The sequence below is a fragment of the Centroberyx affinis genome, unplaced genomic scaffold (assembly GCF_046629955.1).
Source record: "Centroberyx affinis isolate AG114_WGS23_722 - 3 ecotype Tasmania unplaced genomic scaffold, CSIRO-AGI_Caff_v1 ptg000803l_1, whole genome shotgun sequence".
In the NCBI taxonomy this organism is placed as follows: domain Eukaryota; kingdom Metazoa; phylum Chordata; class Actinopteri; order Beryciformes; family Berycidae; genus Centroberyx; species Centroberyx affinis.
The window spans coordinates 30,430-52,983 of NW_027279406.1; the positions used below are offsets into that span (position 1 = coordinate 30,430).

Below are 22,554 nucleotides of genomic sequence, written 5' to 3' on the forward strand. Positions count from 1 at the left end.
TCTAATGAAAAACTGTCCGAGTGAAGAAATGTCATTCAATCTCCCTCTCTGTCCAAGATAATCAATCAATCATCAGTCACTCTGAGCTGCAACAGTTTTTAATGGCAGTCCATGCTCTTCCCACAGTTGTCTGTGGACTTTCATGCGTAGCCTCTGCGCACGTAGTGCTGTGTCTCAATCTGCCACGTAACAATGCAATGCTATGAAGTCCAGTTACCCTGGGAGTTGAACTAGGACCACGTTTTTCTCCTGCAGTGGGAGCAATCTCATCATGACATTGTAATGTAGATGAATGGCTCTGACCTGGCAGACTCCGCTCCATCACTTCTAATGGAGGAGAAAAGTCATATTTCACTACTTGTGCAACTCTGCTGGCAATCAGCCTGAATTACAAGGCTATGCACCAAGACAGTCTTTGTTTTTTATTGATTGGTCTTAACGCAATAGACTAAGACAGTGATTGACTGGTAGATAATGGACACAATGTGCCTCCTATATTGGTACCACAAGTGGTAGAGTGATGCCTTTCACCCTCCTTACATCTGTCTCTCCTGACCTCATCGTTTCAGTGGCTCTAATCAGCCTCAGGATCAGCCTTGATCCCCACTTGACCTGGAAACCTCAATAAATCAAACTCCTCTGACTGGCAACTCTTTGGTACAGTATGCCATTCTTCATAAGCCAGCATAACCCGATTAATTTACATCTATGATAACCACTAATTTCTTGAAGATTACAATGCTGTTGTTTCAGTGTTTGACTCAAGCCAGTTTGACTCATGTTAGACCTTACATCTTTAGACAAAAATACAGTCTGCTGGAGGAGTCTTGAAGAAGAAGTATGATGATTCTCTAGTTTGTCTAATGTACTGATGCTGAGTGTGGGAACCACTTAGAACGGGCTTCTGCCTTCACATTGACAGTTTACATAATGAAGGCCGAGCTGTTGTCAGTGTGTTTCTCACTCTCAACAACAAATAGCCCCGGGGGACCAAAACTAGATGTGATAAAAGTGCACACATGCTCACGTGCTTGACATACATGCACGCATCCACACACACATGCACACACATACACGCGCAGACAACATTATGTACAGCCGTCCTTCTGTGAGGGATAAACACCCCGTTAGTGTGGCCCGATCTGTTTACGAGTTAGCCTCTGGCCAGCCAGGGTCGTGGAGGTTGTGTGTGTGTATGTGTGTGAGAGTGTTAGGGGATGTGTGATAGAGGGATTACAGGCGAGTTGACTGCTCTTTCATGAGGCAAAACAAACACAAAACACAGCCCGAATGTTAGACAAGCTTAATGTTTAAGGTTTTTGGTGGGGGAATCAGTTTGTCTTGAACACAGCCTGTCATCTATCAAGTAACAGCACACACAGAAAACCCACATCTTCTCCCCTTCTGTTATGCTTTCCCCACTCTCGGTCTCTTTAAGATTTTTCACAGTGCCTTATTCCCAATTAAGACGTACCGTATCATAGGTTAAAAGGTCATTCTCTCAGTTTATCACCTCTCTCTCTCTCTCTGCCTCTCTCTCCCTCTAAGTGAGCCAGTGAATTGTGTTGATAGTCTCTGTGGTGGGATTGACATTCTCGGTTAGTTCCGGTGTGCGCTCCCGCTGGTGGTCGGACCATCTTTATCCCCGTGGGAAGAGTCTCCACCCCAGTCACAGCGGCCACTCATCCATCCATCCATCCATCTATCCATCCATCTATCTATCTATCTATCTATCTAATCTTATGGAATTGCAATGTTGCAAGCTAATATTTATTTCACTGCAGAGTCAAGTAGGAACATGCAGGTAAGCATTTCACTGCGCTGTCTAAACTGTATCTGACCTGTACAAATGACCAAAAACAATAAATTTGGAAAACAATTTCTTCTTTGTCCTGATTTTTCCACTTATCTTCCCTTGTCTCTATATCTGGCTTATTTCTCCTTTGCGCTCACCTGTCTCGCCCCACCTTCTCCCCGAATGACGCAAGTAGAGGCCCAAAGAGAGAGCAGCAGAGGTCATACCAACCCTGCTAGCAGCAGTCAGTCCTGGCTATTGGGGTTGCAGCTGTTCCCTGGACACCACTACTGGCAGGTTGTAACACCCTTCTGACGAACATAGAGCGGTCCGCGGGCCCTGAGATACACGCTTCTGAACCTACCCACTGGGATGTTTCACAAGAGGCCAGCGGGGGAGACGATAGGAGCCAAGGGGAAGGTGAGGGGGGTTGAAGAAGAGGGCAGATAGGAGAGGCAGGGGAGACATAGACGATATGGAGAACACATGGAGAAAGAATAAAGAGATGGAGGTTCTGGTATTGTGTGTGTGTGTGAGAGAGAGAGAGAAAGAGAGAGAGAGAGAGGGGGAGAGAAAAAGAGAGAGAGGGTGGGACAGTATTGGAGGAATTGGTCAATGAGGTAGACATGGAGGAGAAGAGGGTTGATCTCCTTCCCTCTCACTCTTTCACTCTCTCTCTCTCACACACACACACGCACACGCACGCACACACACACACACACACACGCACGCACCAAGCTCTAGCATCTCCAAGCTGATTTGTTCCAGCACATTAAAGCGCAGCTATTAAGGACTGGCCTCACTCTCGCTCGTTCACTTGAAATCAAGACAACTATTTGTCTTTTCTTTTCTGGCTGCACTACGCTGAATGATATCAGTAAGACATAATGGAATAATTTCCATCCTCCCCCTGCAAAATACACCATGCACACAGGCACTGTGCAAAATATTGCTTGCATTATGATACACATGCAAGTAAGTAAGGATTACATTAGAGTTTATGAAGACTTCAAAAACCTCATGCAGCAAAATAACTGGAACTGGGTAACATCAGCCTGCCAGTGATACTGACAGTACTGCATACCTGTCCAAGTTATGTCATATTACTAGGGAGAGGGAGACCCCTATTGGTAACATAGGGTTTTAAAAAATAAAACAACAACTGAGCTACCTGCTGGCTACAACAGATCTCAAACAGAGGAGGGATGTGGATAATGTTGATCACATGAGTGGAGATAAACAGTAACCAAGCTAATTATTTTACCATCCCACTGTGACAGTATAATCCAGGTAATTAATTATCCGGTGATGCAAACGTCTTCTGTTTTGTACTGGTATATTCATCTGTTTTGGATTACTTTAATATCTAAACATCTGCTTTTTTGTCAATCTTTCAACCATCTCATGGAGAAACAATTATAGAAATATGCATTTGATTAGACTTTTCTAGGCAAATTAGAATATATCACACCATTACAGCAGCTAAAGCCCCACACTATACCATGCATATGTGTTCGGGTATAGAAATAGGCCTGCCCGTGCCTTTGCCCTGCCACTCACCAAATGCCCTCAAAGAATGTGTTCATTTGTGGGTTTTTGTATAAAGTTGTGTTGCTCATCATCTTAAAACAAGGCGTAACAACACCAGATGGATACTCAGCAGGAAAACTGCAGGTAGCAGAGCTTTTTCTTACTTAGTTATCTCCCTGCTGTGATCAGAGAGGCAAATTGGTTTGCTGTGTGTATGGGTGCGTCTCCTATCTCTTTGCATTTCAGGTTGTTGTGGTTGTGGCTGGGCAGTGTCAGTGTGGTCCTGGACTCTTCTTCCCTCCTTGCCTAGTTGTTGCCCTTGGTGACCGAGGCAGCTCTGACGTCAATGTACTGGATGATGACGACAATGACGATGGTGACCGAGTTGGTGTTGATGCCCCTGTGCCAGACCTGGATGCTTCACCCAAGCACACTTATTCTGTTTATTCTGTGTGCTTTGTTTATGTTCCGTTTTGTCACCAGTATTTGATATTTGTTTGTTTCTAAGCACCCATTGCACGCCTGACCGAAGGGAGATGCCTCTTAGTTCCTTCCCAAGGTGGGCTTTTGTATGTTGTAGACCAGCTAATCCCCAAACTTTCCAAGTCAAGGACTGCTTAATAGATACACATAAGGCCAAAGACCCCCATTTGAGAACAATTTTTAGATATGATTTTAGTCCGGAATTGCTGCCTATGTAGGTGGGGAGGTAACAGTGGATTTTATTCCACTGAATAAAATAATAGCAAAATTCAAGTTTTCCTCATTTTCATGGGAGCTCCCTGAACCCTCTTAAGGACTCCTGGAAGTGTCTGGAGCCCACTTTGGGAACCACAGCTGTAAACCTAACGCTAAAATGTGCATGACTCTTGTTATCCAGCACAGTCTCATTAGTGTAGCAAGTTTATTACCTTGTCTCACCCTCATAAGGAGACAGACAGCAACTAAGATAAGTCATCCCCCCCTCACTCTCTCTAACACACACACACACACACACACACACACACACACACACACACACACACACACACACAAATACATGTTGGTTGCTCAGTGAGGTATCCCTCTGATAGCCCTAATGGTTTCTAGTGTCCAAAAGATAGAGCCCTAACCCATACTGACAGGGGGGATTAACACACAAGCCTTAAACATGAGTGGTACAGGTCAAAGGTCAATACACACAGATGCAAATGTGTGTGTGTGTGTGTGTGTGTGTGTGTGTGTGTGTGTGTGATGTGGTGAGAGGTGGGGAGAGTTAAAGCACTAGTATTTCGTCACATTGTACAAAACCATTTTCTAATCCCTGTAAAGAAATTATATGACATAAATTCAGGGATATGTATTATAATAATGTATTATACTTGGTACAGCTTGCTTATAGTAGTATATAGTCCAGTATATACAGTATATATATACTTATATAGCCCATCATCCAAAAATCAAAAACACTAGAGCATTTTTTTTTTTTTTACGTCTATTTGTAATGTTTTGTATCTATTGCCGCGTTTTCCCCACTTGCTTCTTTCTATTCACTGTTCATCTTCCTTTCATTTTCTACTCTTTCCTCTCACTCAGTTGTTTCACAATCTCCCTGGTCTTTGTCTCCACCTGCTGTTTGTCACGATAGCTCTTTTTTTATTTTGCCACATTCCTGTCTGAGGGAGTGGCAAAATCTTTTAAATCACCACTTTCTAGACAGGCTTTCGTATAATTTATTTGTCACTATTTTACGTTTTATTTGGGCCTCATGTAAGGCAAGTCCTTTCAATTTGGTAACAAACCTTGATTTAGCTTGTTTTTAAATCATAGGCAGAATGAATTGTTTTCCAGAAGGTTGTTTTCTGAGACTTCCGGGAAATGGAAACCGTCCCCCAAGTAGTCAAAGGAACTAAAATTGTCCCCTACATAAACTATAGCACCATCATGCTGGTTATCTGCAAAGTACACTGTTAGTAATTCATAGTATTCTGTCACATCACCACACTGCCATCTTGGTAGGAAAATAACAGGTGATTGTAATAAATTAACAAGTGATTACAATCAAATTACAAACACAGCCAATGAGATGTGTAGGAAATGGAGAATTGGTAGGAAATGCATGTGACATCATGGGAATACTATGAATTGATAAGAGTCTTTCTGCACCAAGGAGGTTCTGCACTAGAATAATGCTTCAACATTGCGTGTGTCGTCACGTCCGGTAGTAGACGGACGCTCTCACTGTCACGTGGCTTTTGTTTATGATCTGACACATTAGTCTGTCTCATCTCTTTGCTAAGCAGTAGCTAAATTCTTAGTCGATATTAGACTTGTACAGTTTTGAGGTAAGATAGACCATAGATGTCTTAAATCTACGGACACGAATACCATTCTGAATGTGTAGAATGTAATACGTTGAAATCCAACGTGTAATTTTGCTCGCGCTTGGTTTTCCACGCTAGCTGATGCTATCTAACGTTAGCTTGTTAGTCAGTAATCGAGTCAACGAGTTTGCTAAGCTGATGAAAGCCTTTCCGCCTTGCTGGTTTGTGTTGAAGTAGGCTAGCAGGTGTGGTAGGACTGTTAAACTTTCACTTCTTAAGTCACAGTACGTGATTTTAATTCAACGAACAGAACATAAACCCTCCTTTTAACTTATATGCGCTCGGGTATTGGCTTTTGAAAGTCTTCCAATATAATGTTTCAAATCATAATTGTAACAAAACAGACTTCTTAGCCATCAGTTCCTCAACTTGCTTCTGGTCAGGACGGTTTGCTGTAATGATTTACGTTTGGAATTAGCCTACCTACTGGAAGACATGGATATTTCGTCAAGACCCAAACAGCAAACAGGGCTGTAGCCTCTTACAGGGTTTGGCTTCAGTCAGTTAACACTCCCGTGAAAGACACTCAAGGCTTACTGCAGCTCGAATATTTATGATGTGTCTTGATTTCTACATGCCGCTGCACAAACAGTTCAAGTTTATTGCCGTGTCCATTAAAAAATAATGTCAGACTCAGTCCATTTTCGATACACTGAAGCGGGCAGTACGAGCTCTGATGCTTTGATATCACTTTCCAGATGGCAGAACTGAGAATAGACCATGAGCTGGATGGCTAGAATCCTCAATGATGCTCACAGCGAGTGGTGTAAATATCCTGGAGCTGGAGTGGTAGTTCTGTGCCTATGATTTTTTGATGCAGATTGTATAGTTCTTGCATGTGGTCCCGTTTGCCAAACTAATGCCTGTAGTGAGGATGCTCTGATAGAAATTAACCATGGTTTTGGTAGATAAGCCAGATCTTTTGAGACATTTCAGAAAGTGAAGGAATCTGAGGGAAGGAATCTGATGTCTGGATCTAATACCTAAGAATTTGAAATCTCTAACAACTTCAACATATGTCCCATTGATGTATGTTGTGGTGTGAGTGACTTTGGACCTTTCTGAAATCAACAATGTCTTTTGTCTTTTATCGACATTAAGAGAGAGGTTGTTCTCCTGACACCATAAGGATAGGTCACTCATTTCCATCCTGTATGTATCCTCATGCATTTATCTACAGGTTATGCGGATGGTTAGCATAGATAAATATTAGATGTGCTGCAAAGAACAATTATCTCACTCATAAAATATGCAAATAAGGACATGACAAGATGCATATCTGAAACTACTGTAGATGTGAAGATCTCTTATTTTTTCTGTACCCAGCGATGGATCCTGTTCACCCTCCAGAAGCGCAGGATGGCGATGGTGATCATGACGGCTTCGATGTCACATCCTGGGTATCTGTGTGTCCCAGAGGCCTCTGGAAGGTCCAGCGAAGTCGAACCGACAAGAGGGGTCAACAGACTACCTGTAATGCTGGAGATGATGGCTGTATGGCTCTTTTCTGACCTTACATTCTGCTTCAATGTAAATGATTCATTCTTAGTCCAAATGCCATACTAGCAGTGATGAAGCTCTGCATCTTTGTCCCATGTAGCATGCTCATCCAGCGACTACCCGAGGCTGGGTTCACTGTGTCGAGTCCGAGTGTGGCTCAAAGCGGATCTTGATGAAACTGAGAGTCCAGCGTCTGATAAGGGAGATGAGAAGCTGTCGATCCAATCTGACCAGCCAATCACAGAGCTCCCAGAGGTGCCGGCTCCGCCCTTTGCACGCTGTCAGGACTCTGTGCTGCAGGTTCCGCTTGGTGATTGGACGACGCTGAGGCTAGGGGAGGGTCAGTGCGACATCACAGAAGTGTGTGTGGAGGGGATGAGAGCTGAAGAGAAATGTGAGGTAAGAAGAAGTATAATAATTTACCGTAACAAAAATAATCTGACTCTTGCACTTTTTAGTATTGGTTGTTTGTAATGTTGGTGATCTATGAATTGAAGCTTTTTCTACTGTTGCTGTCATTTTAAGATGCTAGGGCTAAGAGCATCAGTTATATCCCTAAAATGTAGAATATGCATTGCAGGCTCAAAAAGAATAAGACACTATTTTTATGTAGTCTTTATTCTTTCAAGCATGTGAAAATGAAAATGTACAGCAGGTCTGATCATTTTATTTGCCACTCAGATTCTACTGTCTCCACTGGGAAATGGACCGGAAACCTCTGCGCCCCAAGCTGCAGAGGGAAACCGGCCTTTATGTGCCACGGTTGAACTGCACTCTTTCACACCAGGCAGGGAATCCTGGGAGATGCCTCCTGGTGAAAAGTGGGAGTGGGTGAGGTCGCACAAGGAAAGGGGTGGAGTGAGATTCAGGAGCGGGGATGTGTGGGGAGCTGCAGACAGCTACAGTCGGGCCCTCAAGCTCCTCATCACTCTCCACAGCCGTATCAGCGAGTCGGGGATGAAAGGACAAGAGCAGAAAGACTCAGACGGCTGTGATGAAACACAGACGCTGCCGCAAGACTCCCCGGTTCCTTCCGCTAATGAATACAGAACCATGAAGGCAGATCTCCACTCCAACCTGTCTTTGTGCCAGCTCAAACTGAACCAGCCGGAACGGGCCAGGGCCAACGCTGCGAAGGCCACACAGCTGGAGCCCAGGGGGGCGAAGGCCTGGTACCGGCTAGGCCAAGCCTGTCAGATGGTGAATGAGCTGGAGGAGGCCAGGCGGGCGTTTAGGAGACTGTTAGAGCTGCAGCCAGACTCGCCTGCTGCACAGAAGGCACTTAAGGATGTAGCAAGTAGAGAGAAAGAGACAAACACACAACTGGGACTGAGACTGAGCAAAATGTTCAGCTGAAGACGATAAAACCTACAACCCAACAGGAGGGTGAAGTCCGGGTCTGCGGTTATTTTCACAACTTGCATTAAAATAAAAATGCATCTACAGCTACTGCCTTACCTTACAACAAAAGCCATTAATATTGAGATGCATGGCTTTTCTTCCATCTCTATATTGATTCACTGCAGCAGTCAATTTATGGAATGTGACTTGCCTGAATGTAAATTATGCAACTTGTTTACACATAACATTATTTGTCGTGGCGCAAGCAAATGCACTCATGTCTGGAAATGAGGAGTAGATGACTGGAACGTAGTAGATTCTGTATTCTACACTAAATAAAATAATACACCAACAAACTTGTATTGTAATGCAAATCTTCACAGATGCAATTTTCTAATCTGCCACGAGGGGTCGGGCTTTGCTAGCCTTGTCCCCATGAGAAACGGCAAAGATGAGAGAGGAAAGTCAGTTTGCAGAAAAAGTCAGCGGTCCTAAAACGAGCAGAGTAACTCATGGACACAAATGGTTTGTTTTGTCATTCTGACTTAGATATTTAATGAAGTGGATTTCTTCTTGAAGGGTTTGCACAGTTGTAAGTAGATTTGTCCTACCACAGTACAGTGTATGTAGCTTTAGGGAAAGACTGCACTGCTGCCATTTTGTCCGACAGTGATTGGACAAAAAGTCTTGAGTCTAGGCAATTACGTACTGCGTTAATGGACCTAACAGGTTTGAAATTGTTTTTTGTCAATATCCAGCTGAGACAAAATGCCGAAACCCGGGATCGAACCAGGGACCTTTAGATCTTCAGTCTAACGCTCTCCCAACTGAGCTATTTCGGCGTGGAAACATATAAGTATACTGTAACATAATGAATATGTCTCAACGTAGTTTACAGTGCTAAATTTGACGTCAACGCTTTATGTTCAGCTCAACCTCATTTTGTGTTAAGAAATGTAAACGTGAAGAGAATGTAAGATGGTCCGGTCAGTGGGAAAGGAAACATGACAACTAACATTGCATCTGAGTGCATAGCTGCATCCTTTGACAGATAAACTATTTTTCTTTTCATAAACATAAACATGCATGAAGTTTAGGTTCAAATAAGGCCTTACAGAAGAGTCCCTGTTGACCAGTTGTAATAATATGGGATAACCACAAGATGGGGCACTTCTACACAGTCTCCCGTGATCACTCCTTCTCAAGTGACTATCAATTCACTTCAAGGCACAAAATTTTAAGATATGATTAATTTTCTCAAAGCTAGTTAAATTTTAGTTTAATTTTACCAGCCTTCAATTTTCAGCTGCTGGAATAATGGAAATAGTGCTTTGTTATATTCCTCTGTGGTGTAACATTTTACACCCATTGTTTGCTTGGTGTTGTGGTATGCATTTTGCTCCCTGATCATTTATTCATTAAGCCAAGTTGTGGATTAAATTCATTGGCTTCCATAAAGGAACATTAGAGCGACCAAAAGACCAAATAAAGTCTTAAATCAAATGCTCCAGAGGGAATAAGGCTTGACTTCAGATTATTGTTGTTTGCAAGTGGCAGAGTAAGAGAAAATGCTACATCAGTGATAACCTTTGTATCACCTAAGGCTAAAGTGTGTTGAGTCAAATAATCATGAGGATTGTGTGAAATACAAACAACAGATGAAGATGATTTTGTGAAAACACAGGTGATTTTATTTTCCCTCCCCCCTGTGACCCCTCCAAAATAAACTCCACAAAGTCAGACAGTTCTTGGGTTTTGTCTGTTCAAAAGGCACAAGATGCAACAGGCTACATTGGGAAAAATAAACTTCTTAGATAAGAGAAGTGCAACTCCATACTCGGGATAACATAGAAACAGTCACACATTTGTTTTGCATCAGTTTTTTGTTTTTTGAACGCACAGTATTGTGTAGTGTATGACTTCCCCACTTTTCTTCCCCATATATGCTTCCTGTTGCCAGTAGACAACAGTAGCCTATACTGTCCCACAGTCAGTTATCTCTCCCTTTGCTGCTCAGTTCCTCTTCGACTTCTGCGGCCTCCTGGCGTCTGTGTGTGTCTGGGCTGCTGACAGCTGTCTCCATGCGTCCACAATGAGCAGCAGGGGGATGACGATCCACAGCACGTTCATGAACACAAAGTAGAACCAGAAGTAGATGGGGTGTCCCAACTCGCTGTGAGCGTAGCCATCTCTGTGCTCTGTGTAGAAGTAAAGCACCGCTCCGTACAGCTGACCTGGAATCAGATTATGCATTAAAATCTAATAGAGATGGTATACAGCAATTCATTGGCTCCAGAGAACTTTTTTTTCCCAAAAGTGTGTAGGTCCTAAGTTAATCGGTTAGTCATTTAGTCTATAAAATGTCAAAAATAATAATGACAAATGGCCATCACAAGTTACCAGAGCCTTAAGTGATGTCTTAAAATTGCTTACTTAGTCTGACCAGCAGCCAAATAAAACCCTAATTATTCATTTTATAATGATATGAAATGAGGAAAAGCGATCTTAGCATTTGTGAAGCTGTAACCAGCAATTGTCTGGTATTTTTACTTGATAAATGACTATAAAGATTAAACGGTTATCAAAGCCATAATCGACTAATTCTCTGTTGATCGACTAATCGACTAATTGGTTCAGAACTTAAGTTATGGTCATCATTGTTTCACTGTAAGCCAATAGACAAAGATGATCTTGGTGCTAAGATGCTTTAGTGAAGTTGGGCCCTAAGCAACAGTTGTGGATATTGACAGATTACCACTCAGACTAAAGATGGATTTAACTGTCAAACTGTTGATTTTAGCTGTTTCATGTTAGAGTAATTTCCTCTGCATAACACAGTATGATGGAGTGGTAGGGTGACAAGTTTTGTAAGCAACTGCATCCTCTTACCTAATGAAATGATGAGCTGCAGTACGAATCTGTAGGGCTTGTTGGTCAGGAAGGCAAACACAGCCCAGAAGCTGAATGGTCCCCACATCCACGCAGTCACTGTCTCCATACAGACGGTAAAGTTATCCGCTCTGGATAGGAAAGAAAGGCGCGAGGTACAAAACAAATCACAGCTTAGTCCTCCTACTTTAACGCTTCGTTCTTTCATCGTATTTCTGTGCAAAGGTCAACTTACATTACATATCGGCTGTCACCTTTGGAGTACTCTTTCCCTGCGGGTAAGAAAAGTGACACTTATTATATTGACCCAGCATGCAGCATCACACTTTACCACGGTTTGACACTTCTTAAACCGTTTCTGTCGTCTGGACTCACACAGCTGTGAAAGGAAGCTCTGGTCCGCTGGTATGATATCGTAATACAGTGAGAACCAGCCCTCAATGACGCCGTGTATGAAACCGCAGACGGCGAACCAGCACACCGCCAGACGCCGCCAAGCCCCCAGCCTGCCGGCGGGCCCTTCCCGGCCGGTGATCAGCCAGGTGACCAGCAGAAACACTCCAGACACAGAGAACAGAAACACCAGGATCTCTGACATAGACCGGTCGTTGGCCACGTAGGTAGGGATGGACAGGTCACGTGGCCAATAGGGGTGAAGAACCCCAGTGGTTGAGGTGGTCTCCATCATCTGTTAGAAGAAGGGATGGACAGAACACTTAAAAAAATCCACACTGGGTCTAAAACCTGTGATAGATTTGAGACAATATGCATAAATTCATAGTGTCAGCACTGCCTGCATTGTACTGACTCACATTGCATGTGGATTTGGTCTGCAAAAGGTTCGTCATAGATAACAAATTCCCAAATTAAGTAAATACAATATGGATTTAATTTGATGTGTTCAGTAGTAAGTCAGTAATGCATACTGCATAATCAGTGTATCTTTTGTTCTTACCAGTGATGCTGCCCAGAGTGTCAAGCTGCACAGATTTGAAAAAAGTAAATAAATGACTGAACAAATATATGGGAGACTTAAGAGTCCACTGCTGTCTAATTAGTGTAGTCTCAATGGAGACACTCGAACGCGGAACTCGGTACAGTAATGGGGAGGTTACTTGTGATTACAAGGACCAATCAGATTGCCTGATTGGTCATAGAGCATAGAGCTAGCGACACATGCGATCTGCCGGCTCGTTGATTGGTTTTTCATCTCGGAACATGGATGTTGTCAGCGGATGTCGCCAATGAAAATGCATCTCTCACACCCATGACCGCCCACTGGCACTTTTACGGGCAATTTTGACTTGACGACCGTTATATCTTTACCCAGACTGTGAATTGTGAAGGTAGTTAATGAATTTATTTCTCTGCCGAAATGATATGAGCAAATTGAAGAGGCCTTTTTACAATACAAATCTGTATCATTTCAATAGTATCAGTATCATATCATATTTCAACAGGTAATAGTTTTGCGATTTGCATTAATTTTTATTTTCAAATTGGAGTTACATTTCAGTGTAACTTCAGACGTAACGTTAACTCAGTTTGTGAGTTCTAGACAGTGTCTTTAATTTAACATGACAACATTTACAGACGTTGTCCATCAATTCGGTGCAGCATGTATCACGTATTATTCCTTTATAACGGATGAACATAGAGGAAAAACAGATCCTCCCAAGCCGTGCCAGGGGTGTTAATCCCTGCCGTGACCCGGATTCGAACCGGGGTTGCTGCGGCCACAACGCAGAGTACTAACCACTATACGATCACGGCGAGCTACTGGGAGTCATGCTACCAGCCCCCTCGCAGGGCTTTATGAAACCAAAATGAGAGACTGTAATTCACTATTTGTAGGGTTCTGTTTTCTTTAACGCCAAACGTAACTACACGCCGTGATAACCATTACAAATGTTTGAAACGACGCCCTTCAGACACGTGAGACCATGTAACGTTATCTTCCACCAGTAATGACAAACGTTGAGAGTTTCTACTTTTTCTATGGAAAGGAGTTACGCTAGCTACCGCTCTGTTAGCTAGCCGTTTGCTAGCTAGCTAATGTTATCGTCACGAAGCTAGGGGATGGATGAAACTTCTGATTCCGACGCTGTGAATGGCACACGATAGTCTTACAGCGTCAAACATCAAATTAACGGTTTGTACGGTTTGCTTCAAGTTTATGATGATAGATCTTACTTATTGTTAACACCGGTCCCATATGGTCTAGCGGTTAGGATTCCTGGTTTTCACCCAGGCGGCCCGGGTTCGACTCCCGGTATGGGAACTACCTTTTTTCTTTTGTATTTTTGAGGTGGTTGACATCCACTGCTACTTTTACGTTTTAATATAACATTATATTGCCTGAGTTTTAGGTATATCAAGAGGCAAATCAAGCACGACGTACGCTTGCCCTCCGACTAAACGTGCACAATCAAAGTAAATACAATATTGTAGCTGTAATGTACTTACAAAAGGTACAGTTTACATAAATGTCTTTCTTTAGCTTTGTGAGTTGTGGCTGGCAGGATAAAGGAAACTTCTTTGACCTTATTCTGACAAAATATCTGTTCGACTTTTGTTTGCTATTTGAGGTATAAGCCAGGTGACGTAGTTTGTCACATGATGTTAAGCGGAAGTAGCAGTAGCGTCCAGGCTAAAACCAAGGAGCTAAACGTCCACCACAAACGTCTGAGTTTAAAAAAAAAAAAAAACGTCTAGCAAAGATTGTATCAAAGAAGACTGAAGCAAAGAAGCCGAGATGGGTCTGTCAGAGTTGGAAGAATCATCTCTCCTACTGGACGAAAACCTGCTTCGTTTCATGGACCAGCTGGAGTTACTGGAGGAGAAACGAGCCACTCTCAACTCTCTCATAGAGCAGGTGGGACTGCGAACAGAGAAAATTGTATAAAGCATATCTGTAATTGTCTTTTTAGCAAGCGTAGCACCAACAGAAAGCCTCTGCCAACAGAAGAATGTATAGCGTGTGTGTCCTTAGCCAGGCCATACAGCAAAATATACATGTAACATGTCCCGTGCTTCAGACATGCTTAGAGATGTGTTTCAGAACATACAAAAATTGGCCCAAAAATATATTTGAACATGTAGGTGGTATTCATTCACTGATTCATTATTTTGTATGCACTGGAAATAGTTTCTTCCTATGTGCTGTTGACACTACAGATCTGTAAGTAGGCTCTATCCAAAATATTTTTTGGCCACTTAATATATTTGATTTTCAAATGAATGTCCTTTGCATGCACAAATACATTTTGGACAGCATGAAACATATCTCTAAGCATATTGTGCAATATGTATAATATATTATTTTCCACATGAGGTAAATTTAGAAAATATCAATGAAGAAAACTAACGTTTTTGTTTGAATTATGGCTTGTAAACAAATAATCAAGATCCTAAATAGGTAGCCAGGTTTGGCAAATTCTCCAAAACAATATAGGCCAGTAGTGCAGTGGAAGTTATAGCCCACTCTTTCTCGTGGAGTACACCCACCTATTAGCCTGACCTCCAACAAACAACAGGACTATGGCATCATAGTGCATGTGCCCGCCTCCTCAGCAGGATACCCAGCTGTTTAACTTCCACTACACCACTGATTCAGGGAATTTCTTTATCACATTAATTTTGTTAATTGCATATATTTCTTCCTGCATCCTCCTCCTTCACTCTGGTGCCTATTTGTTATAGATAAAGATCCAATGTTACTATTTCACTCCCCCCACAGGGATGGTTTTCCATGTCCAAGGCGCGGTATTCCATGGGAAACAAACAGGTCTCTGCTCTTCAGTATGCGAGCGAGATAGAGCCACTGGTCTGCGTACATGCTAGGTGAGGACTTACACACATTTCATGGAAGTGAATGCTCCCACATGAATGGCTGTCCATTTTGCAGAAATATTGTCTTAATTTTGCATGACCTTGATTTCTGTGTTACAGGACACTGGATAACAGTGAGCTAGAGTTCTCCACAGAAAGAGTTACGCAAAAGTGTAATAATGAGTCTGGGAAAGATGTGAGGTCTGTAGAGGATATTGGACCTCAAGAAGAAGGTGAGTCTGTCATGGTCAGTATGGTGTGGAAAATGTCTGTTTGCATCCACCATAAACAAATAAATGTGTTATTCATTACATTATTTCATTTCATAGGTGTAAGGAGAAGAATCAAATCAAAAAAAGACTTTGCAGAAAAAGAGGAGGGTGAAAAAGCAAATAGTGAGAAGCTCTTTACGAAAACGGAGCCTCCTGATGTGCCTCCAGTAGCCAAAGGCAACCAAAACCCTCAGCAAGACCCACTGAAATGGTTTGGGATTCTGGTGCCGCAGTCTCTCAAACAAGCACAGTCGTCATTCAAGCAAGGTGTGGTGTTACACTTCAGAACATGTTGATGCTGTATTTTGTTAAGTTTAAAACAATCTAAAATGTCTACTACTTGAATTGCTTTTATTATTTTACTCAAAATATAGTTAAGGTTTACAGTCTAAGAATAACACAGATTGCTGTCTCTACAGAAATAAACTGTGATAGTACAATGGGCCAATGTGGTGAATAAACAACTTTGTATTCTTAATGATGATGACGATGACGATGATGATGAATGGCTGGCATGTGATTGGACAGGGTATAACGGTGGCTTGAGCCCCTGCCTGTCCCAAAATGCTGTCTAGAATCTAGTCATAAGTATAATTTTTGTGTCAAGATTTTTATTTACTATCAGGTTAATTGAAAACAATAGGAGGATATTAATAAAGAAAATAGGAGCCTCATAGGAACCTCATTCAGTATATTAGGCGTGAGACTGATCTTAGTTTTACCTTTGCCTGCTGCCCTCCAGATGTCAGTGTGTGGTCGTTGTGAGAGGTTAATTAATTCAAACAATCTAAATTGACACTGATGAATTTGACATGATGAAAAAACAAAGGTGACTGGTGATCGGATGACCGGCATTCATTTTGTCAATCGCATTATTTATCCTAACAAAACACTGATCACATCCCAACCCATCTTACATCCAACATGGCACTCTCCCAATAAAGTGAACCTTTAATTTTTCACTAACACTAATGAGATGAACACTGTAATTTCATGGGTGACTGGTGGTATTGATGCATGGACTGTGAAACCTCTGAGACAGTCCTTGGGGGACTAACTCTCATTCTCCACCTTTTCCCTTGTCTCCATTTTCTGTTCTGTTGTGTTGTAGTGATAGAGCTGTCTGCTGAGATCGCAACCCTTCAGAGTGCAGTTTTCAACACCAGAGAAGAGCTGAAGCTCGGCATGAAACAGAAACGCTTTCTCCAAGAAGAAACCTCCGCAACTCAGTTGGACAAGGTCACAGAGTAACTGTTTCTGTCGAGTCAAACCTGGAGAAGAGCTGAGATGAGTCTCCAGTGTGACAGGTTCAGGCTGGAGGCACAATGGGTTATGATGCTTCAGGGCCCATCTAACTCCAAAATGATCCCTGGTGGATTTTAGGCCTGCACCACAAAACATCTGCGTAGGGAAATGGTCAGAGTGAAGACCACAGACCTGGCAGTTACTGAATGATTTATTGCCAATAGATTTTGTGTTTGTTCTGTTTTGACTGTGTGTCTATAGCAAATGTGTATTTGAGATGGATTTGTTTGTGATTGCTGCTGGTTCATTCAAATCTTTACTCAGGCCTAGTTAAATCAATGTTGTAGATCGTATGCATAAACAGAGACCCCTTGAACCTATTCCATTAAAATGATTTTTGATACAATCTGTGTATTTTGTTATGGCTTTTCTAAAGAAATGCAATGGGCTAATTAAGAGTGATAAATCTGGTATATAATAGCCTATAAAGAGTCTTCTCAAACGTAAAGATTCATAATTCTATTCCAACTTATATATGGGGACCCAGTCCCTAGGAAAATTGCGTATTCCTCTTGTTTTCACGGATCCGACCATTAAATGAAAACATTTGACCGAGCGCCACCACCCTCGGATCCTCACCGAATCGTAGCAGCTTGGCTGGGGACAGCCGAACATTACCGGGAACTGTCGAAATAGTAGGAAACGAAAGTCCCGTTTATTGTGTGTACTTCCTGGTCCAATTACAACAGAGATAGTCTGCCTGTATGCCTCCATGAAACACGCCGCTCAGCCTCCACTTCGGTTGCGTCCGGAGGTACGACGGATGGGAGCGCAGGAACAACGGATGCAGCTTCACTATTATATTACTGATGTTTCCAAACATCCGCAGCAGCTAGTGTAGCCCGATTGTGGCCGATTTCGGACGTGCAAGCGACGCAACTCCTGCATGGAATTCAATTTTCTTTTGTCTACGCAACTGGCAGCAACATTTTTGATGTGTGATCACCAGGATTGAGAAGTAAACACGTCGGCCTGTGCTGATGATTAGAGGCGAGGTGAGATTCATACCTCTAACTCGGATTGTCCTTGATCGCAAGTTGATTTTTTACTTCTGGGCAGAAGAACTGTGAGCTCCAATGGCGTCAATTTCGAAGGTGTCTATTCTGGATTACTTTAATATTGTGTTTGAGGGTGAGAATGGCAAGATCGAGTCCAACTGCAAGGCTTGTGGCACCAGGATTCAGGCGAAGCGAAGTGTCACGTCCAACTTCGTAACGCATCTCAAGGTAATGATTTCAAAATAAAATGTTCTTTATCCCTGCCAGCATGAAAGGACGAATAGCCTAACCCTCTAATACACTTATTGCTGGCATTGCCCTATTTCTATTTATCATGTATGCATCAATAAAGACGGCCCTACAGCATCTTTTGGGGGCTGTATATTACACTTGGACAACTAAGTACTGTGTTGTCATCAGATTGACTGTAATGGCAGTCTGTTGCTTTTCTTTACCAGGGGATTGCCCATGTGTCTCCCCTCACAGATATGAAGACAAGCCAGACACCAAAATAATCTGACTGTCAGTAAATAACATTGTTTGTACCCCCTCTCTCTCTCTCTCTCTCTCTCTCTCTCTCTCTCTCTCTCTCTCTCTCTCTCCCTGTCCCTCTCTTACTCAGCGTAAGCACCAGGCTATGTATGATGAGTTTGTGAAAAGGAAGGATATGAAGAGAGAGGCTTACTCCTCTGGTTCGCTGCACAGTTTCACCACCAATGGAGGGAACACCCGCTACACCCACCCTATCAGCACTGGAGGAGGAGGAGGAGGAGGAGGGGTGGGAGGAATAGGAATCCTGGAGGGAGGAGTAGGAGGAGGTGCTGGAGGAGGCGTGACCAAGTTCGACAGACATGACCCACGGCAGGTGTGGGTTATAGTCCACCATCACTTAGCAATGCGGATAGTCAGGCTCCTAGTAATGAAAACCTACCAATAAGTCTTATAACATTGCAATTACATGACAAGATAATTTATGCCGGTTCTTGTCACTATTAGGTTCTAATCTCCGAGGCCATAGCTAAGATGATCGTGCGTGACCTGCAGCCAGCCTCCATGGTGGAGAACCAAGGCTTCAGAGAGTTGCTGCAGCTCCTGGAGCCACGCTACACCCCAGAGCCACAGCACTACCTCCAGAGCCAACTGCTCCCAGCCTATGCCTACCAGGCCCAGCTGGCAACCCGTCAGGCCCTGGCCTCAGCGCACGCCCTCAGCCTCAGCTTGGATCTCTGGAGGGGCCTCTCTGGAGCCACTTCAGGGTAAGGAGATAAAATCAACCAGAGACAACACAATGGCCACGTGGTTTAATTATCTCGCTGATGAGTCCATTTTTCTTTCTCTGCAGGTACCTCGGTGTCACCTGCCATTTTCTTACATCTGACTGGCAGATGCGTTCAGCCCTTCTGGCATGCCTTCCCCTGGTTGGTGGAGGCTCAGCCAATCGCGTGCTAGCAGATTTCGATGAGGTGTGTCACTCTCACGGTGTGTCCGGGAGAGCGTTCCGTGTCGTCGCTGACCCTTTCCTGGCCCCAACAACACTACAGCCATGTTGTCTTCCTGGTTTCCATATTCATCGCAGCGGGCAAGAGGAGGAGGATGAAGAAGAGGTGGATGATAGTAATGATTTGGAGGAAGGGAGTAGGAACGGTCACGGTGAGGAGGGAGGAGAAGGAGAATGGGAGGACTCATGGGAGCAGGGTCTGGGTGTATGTCGAGTGGACTGTTTCTCTCGCTCTCTTGACCAGTGTGTCAGAGAGGGGTTGCACTCCTGTCCCCAGCTCTCCTCCACGTTGGCCAAAGCTGCCTGCTTCTACAACTACATTACCTCCGCTGTCCCACCAGAGAAACTCAGCCAGGTGTTCGAGGGTCCTGGGGTGGTGATAGGGGGACCAGGAAGCGCCCCTCCTGTTATGAAAGACTGGGCTGCTCAGCTTAAGGTATGTAATGTTGCTAATGCATTCGTACACATACAGTAGATGTGTCCATAGTTGTGTAGATTAATTATGTAGCTGTCTCAGCAAGATGCATTAATCTGTAATGGAGCGATGTTAGATTTTGTGCAATAATACCATGAATGTGTTTCTGTAGTTTGCCTGGCTTTTGACTGTTTGAGTGATGTTAATTTATTGGTGTTTGGTTTGATCAACTGTGTGCAGGTGCTTCGGCGGCTGCTGGACTCTGTGGAGTTCCTGGAGGAGGTGAGCGGTAGAGGGGAGCTGGCGCTGGGTGGTCCAGAGAGGGCCCTGCTGAGGGAGCTGACTGACACTCTGGAGCCCTTCACCGAGGCCTGGGACATGGTGCACGGGGACAGACAGGCAGACAGACAGACAGACAGACACGTATCCATCAGCCTAGCCTTGCCATGTGTCCTGGGCCTCCGTAAGCACCTCTCTGAGACCTCAGCCCCCCACTGTCCCTCTCTCCTAGTGGGCCTCGGCCAGGCTGTAGAGCGTCGGCTGGCCCCCATCCTGGAGGACCCCCTCTACATCACTGCCACCACCCTGGACCCCCAATTCAAGCTCACTTGGAGCAGCAACCCCGACTGGCACAGGCAAGTTCTCATAGAGGAGTTGACCAAACATTCCCCGGCCTCCAGCCCCTTAGACCCCAACACAGACCTCCATTCCCAAGCCCAGTCTCCTCCAGCTTCCACTCCATCTCCGGTCTCCTCGCTGTCCCGGCCCTGCAAGCTGTTCTCCTTCATCAAGCAGAGACCCACGACACAGGCCAAGAGCCTGGAGCAGGAGCTGGCTGTCTACCTGCGTGAGGAACCCACAGATGAGGAGGCCTTGCATTACTGGCGACGTAAGGCAATTGACTTTCCTCTGCTTGCCCAGGTGGCGAAGAGGGCCTTTACCATACCTGCTAGTGGCACTGCGGTGGAGAGCATTTTCTCTACCGCTGGGCGCTGTCTGCGGCTGGAGAGAGGCCGTGTCTTACCAAAGAACCTGGAGACGCTCATCTACCTCAAAGCCAACTACAGATTATTATGGACTTAGACATTAGGGTTAAGTGTTTCTCTCATCTAAAGAGCCACTGAGGGTTGTCACAGAGCCAATTATGTTTTACCTACAGTAAAGCTACTTCTCGGATACTAACCTACGTTCTCCAAGGAACATGACCTAGCAACATAACATGGTCCTTATACATCATAAGTGGATATGAGGTGACATGAAGACTTACCCAGAATTCAGAGCGGAGACCCAGTTTCCATTCTTGAGTAGGACTTTCCAGATTACTGTAGGTGTGGGATACTACAGTGTATGTCTGTTTACCATGTAGCCTGCATATGGACTATCCTACCACATGCTGTGGACCAAGGGGACAAGAAGCAGATCAATACTAAAGAATTTACTTTGACATTATAGCCTGAGCAGGGTGTCCACAACACAATACCACTAATCCCGTACCCTCCACCCTCCCACCCCCCAAAGACAGCTTGTGCCCGTATATTACCAGCCAATAATTACTCCAGTGGTTACCTCCAAGGGTAACCAAATGGTCCTTTTAAAGCATAACATACAATTTATTTACATACACAATAACCCTAGAGGTTGTGATTAATTCAATTTGATGTAGTCTTCGAAATGATATAGAGATGGAAGGCATCATCCAGTGAACAACATGACATTGCATCATCCCATTTTTCTTTTTTCTCTCTGTATGTATGCCTCATCACTGGGACATCATAATAAATGAGTTTCACTCCTTAATGCAGAGGTGTGTATATAGCCTAGTGTGCGGGTGTGTGTGCATTCATGTATGTGTGTGTACGTTTACACACCATTTTCTTGTTAGTGGAGGAAAGCTGAAAGCTGCTGTGCGTCTGTCTCATTTTTTTGACCCTAATGCATTTATATCTTCCCCTGCCAATCCTCCTAACCCCACATGCCCTCTAGCGGAGTGGAGGTCAATTCCATTTCAAATTCATTATCGGCTCTTTTTTTCCTTTTCCAATTGCATGTCCAATTCTATTCCTGAATTGTGTGGAATTGAAATGGGTTTGACCCTGCTTCTGCCCTAGAAACCTTAGAGAAGAAGTGTGCATGTGGTACACCAGAGGATTTCTCTTTGTCTGACTCCACTGAATTATTGTGAAACCACTGTGCTGGGCATTAGTTTGAAGGAGAAACTGTGAATCTTGCAGTGTGTTTGTCTTTATTCAGGGACTCTGTGTTACTCTGGGCTGGGCCAGTGGGGAGGAAGGGTAATTGGAAGTAATTCCATTACAGCTGAATTTGAGTCAGCAGGCAGGCAGCAGTCACGTCCTACTCTGTCCTTTCTCTCACAGCACTAACCTCACTAAACCTAAAAATACATGGAAATAAATGGGGAAGAAACTATATTAAGCTATATACTCTTGTTGCTACCCTCTTCTCCAGCCATATGGGAGAAGGTACACACTGCCTAAATGAATTGCTTGATGTGTTGTTGTTTGTTATTAATGCGAAACAAAGGAAGACACATCCATCAATCAATCAATTTGTTAGTGACAGGTTGTGAAGGGAATGGAATAGATCTGATTCTAAGTGTCACAAGGATTATATTTATTTGTCACCAATGGCAACACAACCCCCATCCCAGTGACACTTTTTTTCCAAAGCGGCTTTCTTGCCATGTGAGGTGAAAACCACTTCAGAGAGAGCGCCTTAATCTGTGTGAGATACAATGAGATTACCCTCATAGATCATAATTATCAGAGATTGCTGTGATCTTAATGATTATCACCCCAG

General features: G+C 43.7%; 4 protein-coding genes and 3 non-coding genes across 8 annotated transcripts; 4 read left to right on the top strand and 3 right to left on the bottom strand.

Annotated features, from left to right (window-relative positions):
* Window positions 1-5,561: 5,561 nt before the first annotated feature.
* Window positions 5,562-8,873, top strand: fkbpl (FKBP prolyl isomerase like). The gene is made up of 4 exons (XM_071520460.1): window positions 5,562-5,649; window positions 7,015-7,182; window positions 7,289-7,587; window positions 7,870-8,873. The coding sequence occupies exons 2-4, from the start codon at window positions 7,017-7,019 to the stop codon at window positions 8,542-8,544; spliced, it is 1,140 nt and encodes a 379-aa protein (XP_071376561.1). The 5' UTR covers window positions 5,562-5,649; window positions 7,015-7,016; the 3' UTR covers window positions 8,545-8,873.
* A 425-nt stretch (window positions 8,874-9,298) lies between these two features.
* Window positions 9,299-9,371, bottom strand: trnaf-gaa (transfer RNA phenylalanine (anticodon GAA)). The gene has a single exon. It is a non-coding gene; the product is annotated as a tRNA-Phe (tRNA).
* Window positions 9,372-10,219: 848 nt separating this feature from the next.
* ebp (EBP cholestenol delta-isomerase) lies at window positions 10,220-13,982 on the bottom strand. Of its 2 annotated transcripts, none has more exons than XM_071520454.1 (5): window positions 13,885-13,982; window positions 11,794-12,106; window positions 11,654-11,690; window positions 11,419-11,549; window positions 10,220-10,763 (listed from the first exon to the last, which is right to left on the bottom strand). In XM_071520454.1, the coding sequence occupies exons 2-5, from the start codon at window positions 12,104-12,106 to the stop codon at window positions 10,543-10,545; spliced, it is 702 nt and encodes a 233-aa protein (XP_071376555.1). In that variant the 5' UTR covers window positions 13,885-13,982; the 3' UTR covers window positions 10,220-10,542. The 2 variants fall into 2 exon arrangements, with proteins under 2 accessions (XP_071376555.1, XP_071376554.1); XM_071520453.1 differs by lacking the exon at window positions 13,885-13,982 and adding an exon at window positions 12,374-12,497.
* On the bottom strand, window positions 13,120-13,191 carry trnah-gug (transfer RNA histidin (anticodon GUG)). The gene has a single exon. It is a non-coding gene; the product is annotated as a tRNA-His (tRNA).
* Window positions 13,628-13,699, top strand: trnae-uuc (transfer RNA glutamic acid (anticodon UUC)). The gene has a single exon. It is a non-coding gene; the product is annotated as a tRNA-Glu (tRNA).
* Window positions 13,983-14,049: 67 nt separating the features above from the next.
* ccdc115 (coiled-coil domain containing 115) lies at window positions 14,050-17,155 on the top strand. The gene is made up of 5 exons (XM_071520456.1): window positions 14,050-14,293; window positions 15,158-15,261; window positions 15,370-15,482; window positions 15,579-15,788; window positions 16,633-17,155. The coding sequence occupies exons 1-5, from the start codon at window positions 14,174-14,176 to the stop codon at window positions 16,770-16,772; spliced, it is 687 nt and encodes a 228-aa protein (XP_071376557.1). The 5' UTR covers window positions 14,050-14,173; the 3' UTR covers window positions 16,773-17,155.
* Window positions 17,156-19,209: 2,054 nt separating this feature from the next.
* LOC139644914 (zinc finger BED domain-containing protein 4) lies at window positions 19,210-21,457 on the top strand. The gene is made up of 2 exons (XM_071520451.1): window positions 19,210-19,758; window positions 19,978-21,457. The coding sequence occupies exons 1-2, from the start codon at window positions 19,210-19,212 to the stop codon at window positions 20,818-20,820; spliced, it is 1,392 nt and encodes a 463-aa protein (XP_071376552.1). The 3' UTR covers window positions 20,821-21,457.
* The last annotated feature ends 1,097 nt before the right edge of the window (window positions 21,458-22,554 follow it).